Below are 19,201 nucleotides of genomic sequence, written 5' to 3'. Positions count from 1 at the left end.
GGGGGGGCAGATAGCGGTTCCCTGGGGGGGGCACGGTGGAATTACCTGGGGGGGGGGGCTAAGAGGAGCGCAGGAAGAGGCAGCGATTCTCCGAAAAGAGCGTCTTCGAAAAGCTGCTCTCACAAGCTTATCTCTTCCCTTACGCGATTTCCATCAGCGTTTCAATTGATGGCGAAGGGTCTGCAAGGCGAGCCTTATGAGGAAAGGCTGAGGCAGTTGGGGATGTTTAGAAAAGAGGAGAAATGCTAGCCTTCCTCAAATATCCCAAGGGCTGGAAGAGGGAGGAAGCTCGTTTTCTCCTGCTCGGGAGGGCAGGACTCGAACCCGCGGCTTCAAGTCACAAGGAAGGGGATTCCGACTCAACATCAGGAAGAACTTTCTGATGGGACAGCGGTGGCCTCTCCTTCCTGGGAGGCGTCTAAGCAGAGGCTGGGGGGCCAATCTCTCTGGGATGCTTTAGCTGAGATTCCTGCAAGAGAGGGTGGGTCTAGATGGCCCTTGGGGTCCCTTCCGACTCTACGGTTCTGTGAATTAATTGTTGCCATTAGCCTTCTACTGTGCTGTTATCTCCCTTGGTGGGTCAGGAGAGGGGGGGCTTGGGGGGGTTGCCCACCTGCAGCAAGAACCTCCATGCTCAGATCCACTCTACCACTGGGGGGGGGCAAGGGCAAGTTGCCTCCAGACCCAGCAGCTGGGTGGGCACCTTCCAGCCCCTCTCAAGGGGGAAATAGGGGGCTGGACCTTGCAGAGTGGCCAGCAAGCCCATAGCCAAACTTGGGGAGATTCTCACCCTAAATTTTCCTGCCCAAGAGATACAGTCCCAACTATTTAAAAGGAGGGCACGCTGAATCCAGCCCAAGGCATCCGGCGACCCCCCCACCCCACCCCCTGGAGAGGAAGACCCCTCCTCCTGAGAAAACACCCCCCCCCCATTCACTCTAGCAAGGGAGGACAAGGCAGAAAGTCGCGGGAAAGGCTTTATTGACAGGAAACCCTTTCGCTTGCACATGATATGGGGCAGCCCCACAGACAGCCCTCACCCCAGCAGAGGGGGCAGCCCCTCCCAACACAAGGAGCTGCTGCTGCTGCCGCCGCTCCCCCCTACCAGATTGGGGGCCTTGCTCTCCCCACCCTCAGAGCCCCCCAATCCTGGAAACGGCATAAAAGAGCGATGCACAGAAGGGGGACGATGACGACAGGGACTGCAAGGGGCACAAAGCAAAGTCTCCCCCCCCCTTGAAAAATGTGCCTCATCTGGCAGGGGTCAGCAAGAGCCTCACATGCAGCTGGGGGGGGCACTTTCCCCACCTGCCAGGTGACTTGCGTGAACAGCAGCAAAAGGCATTGGAGCAGGGCGGGGCGGGGGCTGGCGTTCCCCCACTCATTGTATTGGAGGCTGTGCAAAGGAGTGGTCCAAGCAGGCAGATTACGGGGGGGGGGGGTGTGCAGATCCCACCCCCTCCATGGAGGAAGCTGCTCTGGCTCCGAACTCTCAGGACTTGCCCCACAACCCGGGGTGAACAGAGCGACAGGGAATGTCCTCCTGGACTTCAGGCCTCCTCCGTCTGCTCCTGGGGGGGGGGGGCGGGAGGGAAAGAGAGTCAGTCACAAGCAGGGGGGGAGGACAGGTCCCACCTGAGACCCCCCCGACATGCACACACACACACCTGGGCGCAGGTGAGCCAGGCAGAGAAGTGGAGAGGAAGCGACCCATAAAAAAAAACACACCAGCCCCCCGTTTGGTGTTTCTTGACTCTTGTCTTGAAATTCAACACACATTTTAGTCTCGCTGGGAGTTTGGGCTTTGTTTTGATCTGGGGCGGGCCCAAAATAAGCAAGCCCACTCCAAAAGTGACTAATGAAATACCGTATTTCAAAAATAAGGGGAAATGTGTGTGCGTCCTATGGAGCGAAGAAGTGAATACACCTTGAACGCACCTTGTTTTAGAGGGGGAGAACAAGGAAAAAAATTATTTCCCCCTGTTCTCCCCATCCTATGGTCCGGTGCGTCCTATAGAGCGAAAAATACGGTACTCTTGAAATTCAGGTACAAGGAAGGTGTGGGAGGGAGAGACAGTGGCCACTTCCTCCTCCCAGGTAAAAAAGTATTATCATTAATTCTGTTGGGAGCCACCCAGAGTGGCTGGGGAAAGCCAGTCAGATGGGTGGGGTATAAATAATAAATTTATTATTCTTATTAGCATTATCCTCCTGCAAGCTAATAAAGATGATCTGAATGGGCTTGTCTTGCAGTGCCCTGCTTTCCCAGCAGAGGGCAGCATCCCCCTTTCAACTGCACAGCTGAAGAAACATGGAATTGCAGGGCTGGGTGGGACACCGGGGGGTCATCCAGCCCAACCCCCACAATGCCGGAACTGCAGCTGAGGAGAGGGACGGCCCATCAGGCCCAAGGCCACTGCCTGCCCCTTCCCAAACATCCCTTTGCTCTCTCCCCCCCACCCGCAAAGAAACTCCTACTGGAGGGGGTCTCCTCTCTGCCACAGCCCATGAATCAAGCCAGCTGGCAATTCCTGAGACAGAGAACCTGGGGGGGGGGGTCACCCCAAGGCGGTGGGGGCTGCATGCACAGAAGAGGAGAAAAGCCCAAAGAGAAGCGCCAGAGAGAAAGAGAAAAGGTTTAATGCGGCAAACGGAAGCAGAGAAACAGACACGGACTTGCCCCAACCGGCAGCTGTACATAGCTCCTGCCCTGAAGAACAGCTTGCAGGATCAGGCCCTGCCCTTGGCCCAGCTGGCAGCCCTGGCAGGGGCTAATTCCCCATGGAGATAGACTGCCCCTGGAGCTGGAGGCTCCATTAGCACATCAGAAGAGTCCGGCCAGCCTTCTGTTCCCATCCTGGCCAATCAGATGCCCCAATGGGAAACCTGCGGGCAGGATCCGACCACGAGAGCAACACTTGCCCTTCCTGCAGCTTCCAGTAACGGGTCTTCGGAAGCATCGCTCAGGGTGGATTTGATTTAAATCAAATCGATTTAAATCACGATTTGAATCACTAGTCAGTAAGACATGATTTAAATCTCTAGTCAGTAAGACGCAATTTAAATCTTTTTTTTTTTAACAGAAAGACTCATTCCTGCTGGTATAATCTTAATATTTAAAACCAGGTTTGACTTTTGGAATAATAAATTTTCACAGTGGTTTTTACAGTTATATCCAAAATTACTGATTTGGTTCTACTACTAGAAATACCTTGACAGATAATTATGGGATTATGGTGAGGTGTCATAAGTTAACTGTTGATATTTGGACAACTTTTCTGCTGTACTTGATTGGAAGGAGAAAAAAATAATCATTTCCTTAATAACAATTTATTTAACTAAAACAATAACATTATAGCATGTTGATCCATGTTTGTTAACCGATGTGGCTAATTTTTATTTTAATTTTAAAAAACAACAACTTAGACTGAGTTTTAGCACCCATGAAAAATTTAAAACAAATCCTTATTTCCTGATGAATCTTTGGACTCGAATGTAACTTAAATAGAAAACTACCTTTAGAAAGATTTTCCCTCCCAAAGCAGTTTATTTTAAAAATCCAATTTAAATTTTAAAAAATCCTATTTTTTTAAAAAAAAATATTTTGTAAAAGAAATCATTGATTTCCACCCACCCTGGCCTTGCTCCTTCTGACTGTGGGGCGCAGAGCGTAAGAGCCACGGGGGCCGGCAGCCAACCATACCCGTCTCCCCCCAGTTCCCGCGATGCCAAGGCCGCCATGCTAAAAGGTTGGCGGAGACCTGGATTTGGCAGCGGGTTGGGCTAGATGACCCCTGGGTATCCCTGCCAACTCTACAATTCTGTGATTCCATGAAGATGCTCAGAGCCCTTGGGACACACCAAGGCCCCCCCCAAAAAAACAGGCTTCTGGCCAGCCCCCCCCCCCTTTTCCAAGTGTCAGGGTAGGATCTGGAAAACCAAAATTCAAATCCCCCCCCAGCCAGGAAGCTCATGGGGTGTGACTTTGGTCCAGTTACTGCCTCTGGCCCAACCCACTTCGCAGGGTCGTGGGGGGGGGTTAAATGGGGGGGGAGAATCCACCTCCAGCTCCTTGGAGAAAAAGGCAAGGAATAAGTTAATAGAAATAAATGTGATTCCTGAATGTGGTTTCCTATTTGTGTGTCTGAAGAATCTACTCTCCCCCCCCTACTTTGAATAATTGCACAATATTTCCATGGAGGGAAGTGGCCAGGATTCCACCAGGGAAGGGCTGGGGGAATTCCTACAGAGACTCTCCAGCCTCCTTCCCTTCTTTCCCAGAACCGCAGCCCCTCCTCACTTTGGACCCCGACTCACTCCCACCAGCTCTGGCCACCCTCTTCGCACCTGTGGGCTCGGGGGGGGGGGAGAATAAATATAATAATATTTATACCCTGCTCATCTGGCTGAGCTTCCCCAGCCACTCTGGGCGGCTTCCAACAAAATGTTAAAATACAATAATTCATCAAACATTAAAAACTTCCCTAAACTGGGCTGCCTTCAGATGTCTTCTGAAGGGGAAAACTCTCCTCTCTCTTGGGACATGGGGGTCTTGCCCCGATCCCTGCATTCCTGGCCCAGCAGAAAGGCAGCTGCGCCCATTTCCCAGGTCAGTTGAATGTTGCCAGGGAGGAGAAGGATCAAAATCCTCCTCGTTTGGAGGGGAAATGCTTACAATAATATTTTATTCTCTTGTTCATTATGCCGTTTTAAATGTGCATTTTATATCTGACTTCACTTAGCAATGTTTTTTTTTTAAAAAAAGTTTCAGTTTGTTTTTTTGTTAACTTTGTTTGCGTCAAATATGTATTCTGCAGCTGACCTCCTTTACAATGTTTTATTTTAATTTTAGATAATATTTTGGTTTTCTGTTAGTTATGTTGCTTTGACTGTATATTCTACAGTGGTACCTCGGGTTAAGTACTTAATTTGTTCCGGAGGTCCGTTCTTAACCTGAAACTGTTCTTAAACTGAAGCACCATTTTAGCTAATGGGACCTCCTGCTGCTGCCACGCCGCCGGAGCACAATTTCTGTTCTCATCCTGAAGCAAAGTTCTTAACCTGAAGCACTATTTCTGGGTTAGCGGAGTCTGTAACCTGAAGTCCATGTAACCCAAGGTACCACTGTATATTTGACCTTTTTTTGGAAATGTTTGATTCTGGATTGTTTTTATTGACGTTTCAATATGCTGCAAACCACTTTGAGATTTTTCTTAAAAACATAAAGCGGTATAGAAATGAAATAAATACTGCACAACAAAAGCCCCTTCGGGAACGCCCCCCCCTAGCTGCTCAGCTGTGCCAATGGGGGGCCCTGCCCTGGGGGGCCCAGAGAGGAGGCTGATGCAGACCCCTATAACAACAACCCACGGGGCTACCCCTTTTTGTGAAGATTCCCCGCTCTGGGATCCCACAGCTAATTCTCCCCTGGTCTCCTCGCTGGCCCAAGGGGGACTAATTTAGCCAGATAGCCCTGGGGATCATCGAATGTTTACTGGATGGATTTTCCCCCTAAACTGATTTTTTATTTTATTGTTATTTATGCTTTATACTGTATTTTATGCTGGTTTTTTTTTTTTTGCAGCATCAATTAAGTGTTTTAAATTTGTTGTTAGCCACCCTGAGCCCGGTTTCCTGAACCAGGAAGGGTGGGGTATAAATAAAAATTTATTCTCATCATCATCATCATCATCATTTGGGGCAGAGCTGCTTCCCCGCAGGCAGAAAGTCTGTAGTTTGACCCTCAACCACGGCATTTCCGGGTGGGGCTGGGAGAGACCACCCCCCGGCCTGAAACCCCAGAGAGCCCCTGCTGCCAGGAAGTGGGGCGGAGGGGTCCGGCCGGCCATGCAGAGAGGAGGACAGGCGCATGCAAGGGGCGAGAAGAGGGAGCAGCCAGGAGGTGGCGCCGCAGAGCCAGTGCAGGGAGACAGAGAGGTCCTCGCGCCCCATGCCAGGGCCGCCCCGCAGGGAGGGCGCCCGCTAGAGCCCGCGGGGGGGCAGCTTACAGAAACGCACCCGCTGGAAACCGGTGATCTCCACCGCGCCGGACGCAGCCGCTGGGTCCTGCTCCGTGGCAGCGCCTGGGGGGGGGAGAAGAAAGAGGGCTTCAGTCCCCGAGGGAGGGGCAGGTCTGGCAGAGAGGGGGGCCTGGGGGGGTCCTCCCTTGCCCCTCCCAGCACCTGGCTCTCCAGGCTCCTGGGCAGCCACGACTTCCGGGCCCTCCTCTTCCTTCTCCTCTCTCGCCACAGCCGGGGGGGCCGCTATGGGGCCAGGAGGGGCCGCCCCTTCCGCTGGAGGGGAGCCCTGCTCAGTTGGAGGGTCTGGGGGCTTTGTTCCTGCAGAAAGAGAAGGAAGATGATGTAGCAGCAGAAGATGGGGGGGGGAGAGAGAGGATTTCCCACCCCCCCTCAGTTACTTTATGCGCTGGCAGGACCCAAACCGAGTTCTGACCTGGGTGGATAAAAATCAGTGATTTATAAACAAAACAAAAAAATCTGACTTTTAAAATTTAACTTTGATTTATTTAATTTAAATTGGATTTTTAAAATAAAATGCTTCTGGAGGAAAAATCTTTCTAAAGATAGTTTTCTATTTAAGTTCCATTATAGTCCAAAGGCTATTCAATAGGAAATAAGAATTTAAGTTTTTCATGTGTGCTAAAACTCAGCCTGTTTTTTTTTTTGTTTTGTTAAACCACATCAGTTAACAAACATGGATACATATGCTATAATGTTATTGCTTTAGTTAAATAAATTGTTTAAATTGTCATTAAGGAAATGATTATCTTTCTCTTTCCAATCAAGTACAGCAGAAAAGTTGTCCAGATATAACCAGTTAACTTATGAAACCTCACAACAATTTCATAATTATCTATCAAGGTATTTCTAATAGTAGAACCAAATCAGTCATTTTTAATATAACTGTAAAAACGACTCTGAGAATTTATTATTCCAAAAATGAAACCTTCCTCTGGTTGTAAATGTTAAAATTATACCAGCAAGAACGAGTCTTTCTATAAAAAAAATGATTTAAATCAAGTCTTACTGACTAGTGATTCAAATTGTGATTTACCGTATTTTTTGCTCTATAAGACTCACTTTTCCCTCCTAAAAAGTAAGGGGAAATGTGTGTGCGTCTTATGGAGCGAATGCAGGCTGCGCAGCTATCCCAGAAGCCAGAACAATAAGAGGGATCGCTGCTTTCGCTGCACAGCGATCCCTCTTGCTGTTCTGGCTTCTGAGATTCAGATTCCCCCCCCCTTATTTTCCTCCTCCAAAAACTAGGTGCGTCTTGTGGTCTGGTGCGTCATATAGAGCGAAAAATACGGTAAATGGTTGAAATCAAATCCACCCTGGTTCTGACCCATGGTAACAGCAGCGCTTGGGAGCCAGGACCCCTGAGCCAGACCCCCACGCCACCCCGCTTCGCTCCTCACCTGCCGTGGGGGGCGGCCCCTCCCCAGGGGCGGCCAGGGGGTTCTTGGGGGGGTTCGCCCGGGGCGAGCTGAGCTCCATCTCCTCTCCCCAGTCGGAGACGGGGCAGTAACCCTCGGCCGGCGAGAAGGGGGTGAGCGGCTTCCCCTCTGCGCTGGGGGTCTCTGCCTGGGGGGCAGGCATGGTCAGAGAGAGCTGTCCGTTTCGCCCCGGGGGCCGGGGGGGCAAGCCGGGCCCTTCCTCCTCCTCTGGCTGGCTGCCGCTGCCTTCGGCCTCCTCCTCCTCCTCTCCCTCGCTGACGTCCTCCCACTGGTCTTCCTCCTCCTCCTCTTCCTCCTTCTCCCCGGCGCTGGGGGAGGCGGGGGCCCCCGCCTGCAGAAGAAGACAGACAAGGCCAGGGGTCAGCGGGCGAAGGCCAAACCCTTCAAAGAACCACACAAGAGAGGCACGGAAGCCAAGGCAGGACCCAAACCCATGGCTTCAAATGTGTAAAGCACAGAACTGTAGAGCTGCAAAGGGACCCCCAGAGGTCATCCATTCCAACCCCTTCCAATGCAGGAAGCTTCACTAAAGCATTCAGGGCAGAAATGGCAAGATTCTGATTCAAGATTAGAAAGAACTTTCTGAGGGTAACAGCTGATGGTGGTGGAAGGGGAAAGCCAGCCAGATGCACAGGTACAAATAGTAAATTATTATTATTATTATTGGACTCTTTCCCTCCTCAGAGGCATTTAAGTGGCGATTGGACGGCCATCAGCCACGGATGCTTCAGCTGAGATTCCTGCCTTGCAGGGGGGGGGACTAGATGATACCTTGGGGTCCCTCCCAGCCCCTACAGCCCTGTCATTCCCTGGTCCAGTGCTGCTTAGGGGCAGCGACGACAATCAGGAGATGTCCTTCTCGCTTTAGGACAGTGGTTCTCCAAGTGCGCAGCAGGAAGAGTCAAGGTCAAGCAGAGAAACATTGAAGCGTTTCAGTGCAGTGTAGTCTACAGTCCTACCTCAGAAGTCAAACAGAATCCATTCCGGAAGTCCACTCAACTTCCAAAACGTTCAGAAACCAAAGCGTGGCTTCTGATTGGCTGCAGGAAGCTCCTGCAGCCAGTCAGAAGGCCAGTCAGACGTTTGGCTTCCAAAAAGAGTTTGCAAACCGGAAGAGTCGCTTCTGGGTTTTTGCGGCGCTCGGGAGCCAAAACGTTCGGGAACTAAGCTGTTCAGAAACCAAGGTATGACTATATACTATAAAAACAATTTTTTGTATTTGCAAGACGTGGATAGCCATTTTTTCAAAATGCATCAAGTGATATTATTATTATTATTATTATTAATCTGAGGACAATTCTAGTTGTCTTTCCTGATGTATTTCTTATTAAAAGGTTGGTGTGGCACAATCGTGGAACACTGCGTTCAGCGCCAACCTTGTGGATATGAGCACTGCAAGTGTATTGTGGGGGGTCAGACTGTTAGTATTCCTGCTCCGTGATTGCAGTCATGGGATTGTTGTCTTTCACATGACGGTATATGTTTTGACTCCACAGAGTGGGAAGTGACGGAGACAGGATGTTTGTGTTCCTGTGTCCCGCAAAGTGGGACTATTGTCCTTTGTTCTCTCTCTTTGATGCTAGAGACGGGGAGCCGTGCTGCGGCGCTCCGTGTGTGTTTACATGTAAATAAAGTAGATTAGCCAAAATGCTGAGTTGCGGAGAGTCTGTCATGAATGCTGCGCAAACTCTGCGGATACTTAAGTGTGCCGGTGTCGGTTGGCATCGGTCGCTGTGATGTTCGGGCTGAAGAAAGCTTGTGAAGCTCCCGAACGATCAAACAGGAGGGAGAGAAGATGCCAGTTGGGCATGCCAGGGTCCTACTCGCGTGTAGGCTGAGCTCCTGACACAGACTAGATGGCACTTGGAACCCCAAATCTATGGTTCTTCAGCTGTGATTCTTGCCGGGGGGGGGCTGGACTGAATGACACCCTGGCTGCCCCTCCCAACTCTTAAGATGCCATCGGATTCTTATTCTGAAAGGGGGGCCCAGAGAAAAGAGTTTGAGACCCACCCTTTAGGGGAAGCCGGTGGAAGACCAAGACCCCACCCCCCCAAAAAAAACCCTCCGCTCCCATCTGACCTGCTGGGCAGCAGCCCTGCCTGGCTTCTCCTGCTCTGGGGCTCGATCCGCCCCCGCCGCCGGCTGCTCCTCCTGCTCCTCCCAGCGATCATCATGCATGCTGGCAGGAGAGAGACCCGCAGTTAAGACTTGCCCCGACAGAGGTGCCACCCCCCACCCCCAGGGGGAGAATCAGGGGGTCAGGGGTCTGCCCCACTGATCTCCGCAGAGGCCAGCCTCACCTGTAGGGCTTGGGGGGTCCCGCTCCCCCTCCTCCTCGCCTGCCTCCTCCTCCACGGCCGCGGCCCTTCCTGCGTCGCTCCGGCTGCGGCTCGGCCAGGAACTGCCCGAAAGTGGGGGGCTTGGGGGGCCGCCTGGGCTCATCTGTGGGGAAGAGGAAGGAAGGAATCAGGTGGGCAGGAGGGCAGAGAGCAGCCAGGAGGGCTGCCTCTGAAAAGCTGGTTATTTTTTTTTCCTGCCAGCAAATGGTTAAGGAACGGCAGCCTCTGATTGGCCGTGGTTCCAGGAGGGAGGGCTTAAAAGGAGAGGCTTTGGAAGGAGAGAGTCAGTTGAGTGGCGGAGGGTGAGGAGTCAGGCTGAAATATAAAGTGTGTTTAGAGGAGACCCGTTACCATAAATCAGGGCTTGGCAAGGCTTACTGAGCATGGGCTGGATCACTCCGGCCGAGATTCACCATGGGCCACACCAGCGGAACACCGGAAATTGCATCTGCGCATGCCCAGATGCCAAAAATCGCGCCTTTTCAGCACCTGGGCATGCACAGAAGCGATTTGCGGCACCGCAAACATGCAGAGACGTGATTTCCAGCAGCTGGCCACGTGCAGAAGCAATTTTCGGCATCTGGGCATGCGCAGATGAGATTTCCAGCGCTGTGGACATGCACAGATGTGATTTCTGGTGTCTGGGCATGCGCAGAAGCGATTTCTGGTGAAGCGGAAGGGAGTCCCCACACCGCGCTGGTTTAGTGCAGCGCGCAGGGACTCGCCGAACAGATGGCTCAGTTCGGGGCCGGCCCATGGGCCCAAGGTTGCCGACCTCTGCCATAAATAAAGAGGTCTTAAAAGGATTAAGGGACAGGGGAGTGGAAGCTTCCTTCATACACTCCAAGCTGGTACAAAAAGAGCACATTTTACCTGACGAATCCTACCAGTTGAAAGGCATATATAGGCCCGAGTTTGGAGGGAGAGTTGTGATTGTGGAGGGAGTTGGAATTGAGGTTGGGAGTTAGGTTAGGAGACAGGAGGAAACATACAGAGCGCTGAGGAAGAGAGAGCTGGATCTGGAGAAAACATCCACTCAGAGGGTACAGTGAGGACTGAGTGCAGTGTCCCTGCAGGAGTAATAGGACCAGATCCTGCTGGGAGACTGAGAGACGGGAGGAGGAGGAGCTGGAAAAGATCCGGAAGAGACTTCCAAAACCCAGTGAAGGAAGGGGGGGGTGAGCCCTTAAGACAAGGGGTCGGCAATGGGCGGACTGTGGGCCGGATGTGGCCCGTCAAGACCATTTTACCGGCCCACGAGCCACCCCCGAACTGAGCCGCCCACTCAGCAATTCCCCCACGCGCTGTGCTAAACGGGCGCAGCGCGGTGCAGGGACTTGCTGAGCGGCACCGGAAATCACATCTGGGCGTGTCCAGACGCCAAAAATCGCTTCTGTGCAGGTGTGACTTTTGGCATCTGGGCATGCACAGAAGCGATTTCCGGCGCTGCGGACATGCGCAGATGTGATATCCAGCATTGCGCTGCACCAGCCCAGCCCAAGGACAATCTCCGTGGCCGGTAAACCTTGCCGACCCCTGCTGAAGACTATTCCTGAAAATACCTCCAGAGTTGGATTTGTTAAAGGGCTGGGTAACCGAAGGAAAGTGCCGCCTCAGAAAAGAACCAAACTGAAAAGCCAAAACCTCTGTGAAACGAATTACAGTCATACCTCAGGTTGAAGTCACTTCAGGTTAAGCCGCTTCAGGTTGCGCACCGCGGCGACCCGGAAGTAACAGAGAGTGTTACTTCCAGGTTTCACCCCTCCCGTATGCACAGACACTCAAAATGACATCACACACTTGCACGGAAGCGGCGAATCACAACCTGCACAAAGCGTTTGCTTCAGGATGCGAACGGGGCTCCGGAACGGATCCCGTTCACATCCAGATATACCACTGTAAAATAAACTAGTATAGCAATTCTGATGTAACTGGTGTTTTCTCCACTTTTATTTTACTACATTGTTTTAAAAATAAACCATTATTGTTTATTTGAAGAACACCCACTTGAAACTCCAACTTATTGCTTATCCCCCCCACAAAGATCCCCCCCCCCAGGATACTCTGGGATAGTTAGAATTTGTTTTAAGGGTTGTTCAGGAAGGTGGGGGCAATATATGTAAGAGAGCGGGCAAGTCAGGAACTGCCCGGAAATGGGGGGCTTGGGGGGCGGCTGCCTGGGCTAATCTGTGGGAGGAGAGGAAGGAAGGAAGCAGGAGGGCTGCGTTTGGGTCTGCGCCCAGGAGCCCACCCAGAGGGTCTCCCCAAAGCCCCTTCAAAACTCCTCCTTACCATGCCTTCCGCCGCTTGGACCGCTGGGCTTGGCAGCCTCTTTAAACCTGGGAAAGGGGAAAAGGGAAAGGACAGTGAGGAATCATAGAGTTGGAAGAGACCACAAGGGCCATCGAGTCCAACCCCCTGCCAAGCAGGAAACACCATCAGAGCACTCCTGACATATGGCTGTCAAGCCTCTGCTTAAAGACCTCCAAAGTAGGAGACTCCACCACACTCCTGGGCAGCAAATTCCACTGTCAAACAGCTCTTACTGTCAGGAAGTTCTTCCTAATGTTTAGGTGGAATCTTATTTCTTGTAGTTTGGATCCATTGCTCCGTGTCCGCTTCTCTGGAGCAGTAGAAAACAACCTTTCTCCCTCCTCTATGTGACATCCTTTTATATATTTGAACATGGCTATCATATCACCCCTTAACCTCCTCTTCTCCAGGCTAAACATGCCCAGCTCCCTTAGCCGTTCCTCATAAGGCATCGTTTCCAGGCCTTTGACCATTTTGGTTGCCCTCCTCTGGACACGTTCCAGTTGGTCAGTGTCCTTCTTGAGGATCAGCCCTGGTTGCTGCAATGCCAGGGGTTGGGCTGGATGACCTTGGGGGGTCCCTTCCAGTTCTATGAGGGGGAAGCAAACCCCCAGGAAACCTCTTTGCCTTCTCCAATGTTTCAGGAGTTTATAGTAATAATATTAATAGTAATTTATTATTAATACCCCAAACATCCAGCTGGGTTTCCCCAGCCACTCTGGGTGGCTTCCAAGAGAATATTAAAATCATGATAAATACATCAAACATTAAAAACTTCCCTAAACAGGGCTGCCTTCAGATGTCTTCTAAATGTCAGGTGGTTGCTTATTTCCTCGACATCTGGTGGGAGGGCGTTCCACAGGGCAGGTGCCACCACCGAGAAGGCCCTCTGCCTGGTTCCCTGTAACTTGGCTTCTCGCAATGAGGGAACCGCCAGAAGGCCCTCGGAGCTGGACCTCAGTGTCCAGGCAGAACGATGGGGGTGGAGACACTCCTTCAGGTCTACTGGGCCTTTGAGGCCATTTAGGGCTTTAAATGTCAGCACCAACACTTTGAATTGTGCTCAGAAACATACTGGGAGCCAATGTAGCTCTTCCAGGACTGGTGTTATGTGGTCTCGGCAGCCGCTCCCAGTCACCAGTCTAGCTGCCACATTCTGGATTAATTGCAGTTTCTGGGTCACCTTCAAAGGTAGCCCCATGTAGAGCGCATGGCAGTAGTCCAAGCAGGAGATAACCAGAGCATGCACCACTCTGGCCGAACAGTTTAAAATTACCATTGCTGATTTTTTTTTTTTTTATGGATGATTTTATTGCTTTGTAAACTGCTTTGAAGTTTTGTTTTTTAAATATAAATTTCTGAAACAAGTAAATAAAGGGGGCCCCTCCCCCTGCATTCCCTGCTCTGCAAGTGAGTGGGGCCCAGGGTCGCCCAGTCCCGTCCCCCCACTGAAAGCATGAGTCCAATCTCCCCCCCCCGGAAAGCCCCAAGGCCCCCCTGCCTCCTCCTCCCGCACCCCCTGCCCCCCGACTCACGCGGCCTCCATCTTCTGGGCGTCCCACTCGCGGCGCCACTCCCCCGTGGGCTGGCGGTGCCTGGCCAGCCGCTCCTGGTCAATCTGCTCCCGCTCCTGCTTCCACCGGACGTACTCTGCGCGCTCCCGGCCCGTCATGGAGAGCGTCATGTCCAAGGGGGATGCAACCGGAACCCCCCGGCGCCGGGCGCCACCGCGACCCTGCCAGGGAGAACCAGTTCTCAAGCCGAGGTTGGACCCCTGCGCTGCCCGGGGGTGGGCTGGATGACCCTTGGGGGCCCCACTCTAAAGATCTATGAGGGGGTTCAGCTACCCAGGGCAAAGAGGAGCAGACAGGGGAGGGACCCCTTGCTGCAAGGATGCGGCCCCCAAAACCAGGAGAGCTGCAAAGGGGGGTCAGGGGCACCGAGGCCAATGAAGGGAGGGGGGCCCCAGAGGGCCAGGGGGCCACACGGCACACCCTCATCCCTGGGGCAGAAACACATCTTCTCCACCAGCCAGCAGCTCCTTTCCTTCTGGGATGGTGTTCCGTATAGTGGAACCTTGGTTCTCAAAATTAATCCGTTCCAGGAGTCCATTCGACTCCCAAAGCCATTTGAAAACCAAGGCACAGCTTCCAATTGGCTGCAAGAGCTTCCTGCACTCCTGCAAAAGCCGCAACAGACGTTCGACCTCTGAAAAACGTTCAAAAACTGGAACACTTTCCGTATTTTTCTGTATATAACACACCTCCATGTATAAGACGACCCCCTATTTTGGGGGACTCCAAATTGAGGAAATGGTGGGAGATTGTATCTGTGTATAAGGCGACCCACAATTTTGAACGTATTTTTTCAATAAAAGTCTTATACACAGAAAAGTACGGTACGTCCAGGTGTTCGGCATTTGGGAGCCAAAGCATACAAGTACCAAAGCATTTGAGAACCAAGTTACAACTGCACATAGTATGCTTAGTGTTAAGACTTACTACGTATAAGTTATGGTAAGTTAAATTAAGTCTGCTGCAAGTGGATTTCTGATGGAGAGGGCCAATCCTCAATGTACGGGATTTGTGCCCATTCTGCAAAGCTCTGCTGGATGAAATGCAATGGCCTCTGGTCTATTTTGGGGGAATCCTGCAACGTGTTTAAGTTACTCTGCGGCAGAATTGGGCCACATACCGGGGGCGACCACTGCTTGCCCTGCTCCATGCCCGTCTTGACCTTCTCAAAGTCGGCGCCCCCCCAGTTGCGGACGTGGCGCCGGCTGCCCTCCCGCCGGTCGGTCTCGGCAAAGGCGCCGCTGCGCCGTGGGTCGTCCAGGAAGTTCCGGATGGGATTCTTCTCCTGGGCCCCGTCCTGCTGGGAAGAGAGAGGGGGAGACCCCCCGGTCCAGGCCAGGCCAGAGACTCTTGCCCCCATACAGACCCCACCTCCCGGCAGCACAAGCCCCACCCCCACCCCCGACTCACCCGCTGGCTGCGCTCGTACTCCGCAATCTTCTCCATCTCCTCGTTCATCTTCTCAATGTTTTGCCGGCGACGCTCTTCCCACTCCTGCCCAAAAAGAGGGGCTCAGAGGGGGGGTCCGGTCTCCCCGCTTCCCACCCCCCTCCCTAGGCCCCAGACCCCTCACCTTGGACCTCCGGTCAGGCCCGGCGTCGCCAGCGGGGCCCCCCCGGCCCCTTGCTCTCTGTCCGCGGGCCCCTCGCCCTCCCCCTCGCCTGCTGGCCCCTGGGCCGTCTGGGCCGGCCCCTTCCCATCGGGGCTGCTCCGGGGGTCCCTCAGCCCGTGGGGAGCGGGGGCCTGGGTAGGGGGCGCCTCGGACGGAGCCCCGGGGGGCGGCTGGGCCGGGGCGGCTGGGCTTCCTGTCGCTGCTGACCAGGCGCTTCTCCTGCAGGGAGACAGAATTGGGAAAAGGGTGAGGGGGGAGCCCCCATTGACCCCCCTCCCCAGCCACGCCCCCCACCCTTCTGCCTCCCCCCCCCTGCACAGCACCCACCTCTGGGGACAGCAAGACCTGCACCGTCAGGGTGGGGGCGTCCAGCTCCCCCCGCCGGCGTTCTGGGCCCTCCCCCTCTGCAGAGCGGGGGTGGCGATGATGGACCCCCGTCACGGCAATGCCCTCCTGCTCAGCCTTCTTGCGGTCTTCTTCTATCTCCTGGGGGAGGAGGAGAGAAAAGTGCGTCAGGTGGGGAGGCAGGCAGCCCACCCCCCAAGAAATCAGGGGCCTCTCGGGGGACCCCCAGCTGCATCTTCGGGGCAATGAATTCCAGTGGCAGAGAAGGAGAGTCTATGGGGAAGGGGCTGCCCCGGAAGGCAGTGGCCTCTCCTTCCGGCCAGCGGTTCTTGAACTGTGTTCCCTGCGCTGCAGGGGGTTGGGCTATATGACCGCTGGATCCCACCATGATATTGGAAGGTGGTGGACGCCCCTTCTCAGGAAGCCTTGGGGCAGAGGGGCCCCGGTCCCCGTCCCCAGGGATTCTTGAGGCGCGACTGCTGTGCAATGTGAGAGATTTTACTCTCTTGGGCTCCATGATCCCTGCAGACGGTGACAGCAGTCACGAAATTAAAAGATGCCTGCTTCTTGGGAGAAAGGCGATGGCAAACCTAGACAGCATCCTAAAAAGCAGAGACATCACCTGGCCAACAAAGGTCCGTATAGTAAAAGCTGTGGTTTTCCCACTACAATGGTACCTTGGGTTAAGAACATACCATATTTTTTGCTCTATAAGACTCACTTTTCCCTCCTAAAAAGTAAGGGGAAATGTGTGTGCATCTTATGGAGCGAATGCAGGCTGCGCAGCTATCCCTGAAGCCAGAACAGCAAGAGGGATCGCTGCTTTCACTGCACAGCGATCCCTCTTGCTGTTCTGGCTTCTGAGATTCAGAATATTTTTTTTCTTGTTTTCCTCCTCCAGAAACTAGGTGCGCCTTGTGGGCTGGTGCGTCTTATAGAGTGAAAAATATGTTAAGTGTTACCACGCCTGGGACAGAACCATGTGTCACTCCACCATGTCACTTCTTTTCAGGGTGGTGAGACGTTGATTAGTGGTCTTTCGGGACAGTCCATTAGGATTTCCATATCTTGAAGAGCAAAAAAAGAGGCCCGAGCGGTACAGTGGTACCTCGGGTTAAGGACTTAATTCGTTCCGGAGGTCCGTTTTTAACCTGAATCTGTTCTTAACCTGAAGCACCACTTTAGCAAATGGGGCCTCTTGCTGCTGCCACACAGCTGGAACACGATTTCTGTTCTCATCCTGAAGCAAAGTTCTTAACTGGAGGTACTATTTCTAGGTTAACAGAGTCTGTAACCTGAAGCATATGTGTCAGGGTTACTTCCAGATCCTAGCTCACAGAGGATCACGCTAGCCAGCGATCGTTAAATAAAAGTCTTTATTGAGTTACAGTCTCCATTCTCAAGCTGCTGCGTGCAACCCTACGTCTTATGCTTAGATCGGCGAAGCTCCGTCTGAGTCTCCGCCCCTTGCGCACCAACTTAATATCCTAGCCCTGCTCCACCTTTTCCGCCTGACAGTTCTCCTCTGGGTCCCTCTGCCCCCCTGGGTCTCTTCCTTCCGGGATTCTTCTGACGCTGACCCCCCTGACTCTCCTGTCTCCTTGCGCCGGGCTTTAGGACCTGGCTCCCTTTCCGGGCTGCCTACTGCGCCACCTTCCTGTGCATTTGAACTTGGCGCGCGCGCCCAACCTTCCACTTTCCGTCTAACCGTCACTTCGCTCCCCGATGAAGGTGTGGCCACTCCTGACTCGTGCCCTCCCTCCTGTTGCGAGCTGCCAGCGCTTGCTCCCTGGCGCTCTTCCTCTTTCCTACTCTCTGGCGGTGACGTTGGTCCCTATCTCCAACTGCTCCCCTCTGAGTCCCCTCTGGCTCTTTCTTCCTGGGGTGTCCCCCTAGTCTCCCCCCTTGCCCTGGCCACTGGTGCTCCTTTCTGTGAATCTTCTGATTCACTGGAAAGACTCGGGGATCTCGGGTCGTCGTCATCACTCATCCTTTCTTCTGCCTCCTCCCCCTCGCTCTCTGTTTCCTCCCTTGCCCTCGCCTCTGCTCCTGAACCCCTGACAGTATGTAACCTGAAGCGTATGTAACCTGAGGTACCACTGTAGTGATATATGGAAGTGAGAGCTGGACCGTAAAGAAGGCTGATCGCCGAAGAATGGATGCTTTTGAATTCTGGTGCTGGAGGAGACTCTGGAGAGTCCCATGGACTGAAAGAAGATCAAAATGATCCATTCTGAAGGAAATCAGCCCTGAGTGCTCACTGGAAGGACAGATCCTGAAGCTGAGGCTCCAAGACTTTGGCCACCTCATGAGAAGAGAAGACTCCCTGGAAAAGACCCTGATGTTGGGAAAGATGGAGGGCACAAGGAGAAGGGGACGGCAGAGGACGAGATGGTGGGACAGTGTTCTGGAAGCTACCAGCATGAGTTTGACCAATCTGCGGGAGGCAGTGGAAGACAGGAGGGCCTGGCGTGCTCTGGTCCAGGGGGTCACCAAGAGGCGGACACAACCACAGCAGCTGTGCCCTGGCAGGGCGTTCGGCTGCAGGACCCCTGGATGCCCCTTCCAGCTCTGTCTGGCTGGCCGCCCCTGGCAAGGTCACGCGAAGCAAAGGCGCCCGGGCCTCGCAAAGCCGCTTAGCCGGGCGACGCCTCTTCCTCCCCCGGGATTAGCCGCCCGAGGGACTCTGCGCACGTGCAGAGCGCCAGGCTCCCCTGTCCGCCCCGGCGCGGCCCCTTAATCCGGATCCAGCGGCTGCGTCTCCACGACCCACCTGGTAGCGCTTGATGAGCGCCTGGTTCTTGCGCCGCAGGGCCTCGATCCGCTTGTCCAGCTCGGCGTCTTTCTCCTCCTTCGACTTCAGGTCCAAGGAAGCGGACTGGGCGGGGGGGGAGAGAAAGAGAGATCAGGGGGCGCCTCCTCCTGCTGCTGCTGCGCCCCCCGGACCCGGAGCGGGCGCCCCGTCGGGCAGGACCAGGCAACGCGGAGGCGCCCCCGGCCCGGGACAGGCGCCGGTCCGGCCCGCAGGAGCCTCGGCGGCCAAGGCGCCGCTCCCTCCCCCCCCCCGCCGCCGCCCTTCCTCCCCTTACCATCGCGCCCGAAGGGGCGTCCGGGGAACCCAGGCGTCCGGGGAACCCAGGCGTCCGGGCGCTGCCTCCCTCGCCGCCCTCCCCCACCGGGAGACGCGGAAACTCGGCCGCTCCGCCCTCCCCGCCCCCACGTGGGTCCCTCTTCCGCTTCCTTCCCACGGGCGGGGGGAGGGGCTGGTCACGCAGGCGGCTGCGCAGAAGGGCGCCGAGGCTGCGCCGCGCATCTTCCTGCGCGCGATCCTCCGCCTCCCTTGCGCCCAGGCTCGGAGCTGCTGGTGGGGTGCGGAGGGGGGAGCCCCATAGCGAGGTTGGGGGGGCGGCAGGCGCTGGGTCCGGGCGAGGAGCTTCTCCCTCGGAGCCGCGATCCTGGGACCGGCGCCCGTCCATCCATCGTGGGCGGATCGGGCGCAGAGCAATGGCCCGGGGCAGCCTCAGTGGCCTCGCAACCT

The 19,201-nt window shown here is 54.2% G+C and overlaps 1 protein-coding gene across 2 annotated transcripts; it reads right to left on the bottom strand.

The window, feature by feature from the left end:
- Positions 1 to 964: 964 nt before the first annotated feature.
- CCDC9 (coiled-coil domain containing 9) lies at positions 965 to 18,897 on the bottom strand. 2 transcript variants are annotated; one of them, XM_082231124.1, is made up of 14 exons: positions 18,753 to 18,897; positions 18,437 to 18,541; positions 15,646 to 15,804; positions 15,280 to 15,537; positions 15,117 to 15,200; positions 14,827 to 15,006; positions 13,668 to 13,867; positions 12,112 to 12,158; positions 9,781 to 9,922; positions 9,560 to 9,659; positions 7,439 to 7,808; positions 6,183 to 6,338; positions 6,019 to 6,083; positions 965 to 1,571 (listed from the first exon to the last, which is right to left on the bottom strand). In XM_082231124.1, exons 1-14 carry the CDS (start codon positions 18,753 to 18,755, stop codon positions 1,551 to 1,553), a joined length of 1,890 nt encoding a protein of 629 aa, XP_082087250.1. In that variant the 5' UTR covers positions 18,756 to 18,897; the 3' UTR covers positions 965 to 1,550. The 2 variants fall into 2 exon arrangements, with proteins under 2 accessions (XP_082087250.1, XP_082087251.1); XM_082231125.1 differs by having other exon boundaries at positions 14,827 to 15,003.
- Between the last annotated feature and the right edge of the window lie 304 nt (positions 18,898 to 19,201).

Source organism: Podarcis vaucheri (genome assembly GCF_965113315.1).
Source record: "Podarcis vaucheri genome assembly, chromosome: 7".
NCBI lineage: Eukaryota > Metazoa > Chordata > Lepidosauria > Squamata > Lacertidae > Podarcis > Podarcis vaucheri.
Note: the sequence above shows the minus strand (reverse complement) of the source record. Positions and strands in the feature narration are given on the sequence as shown.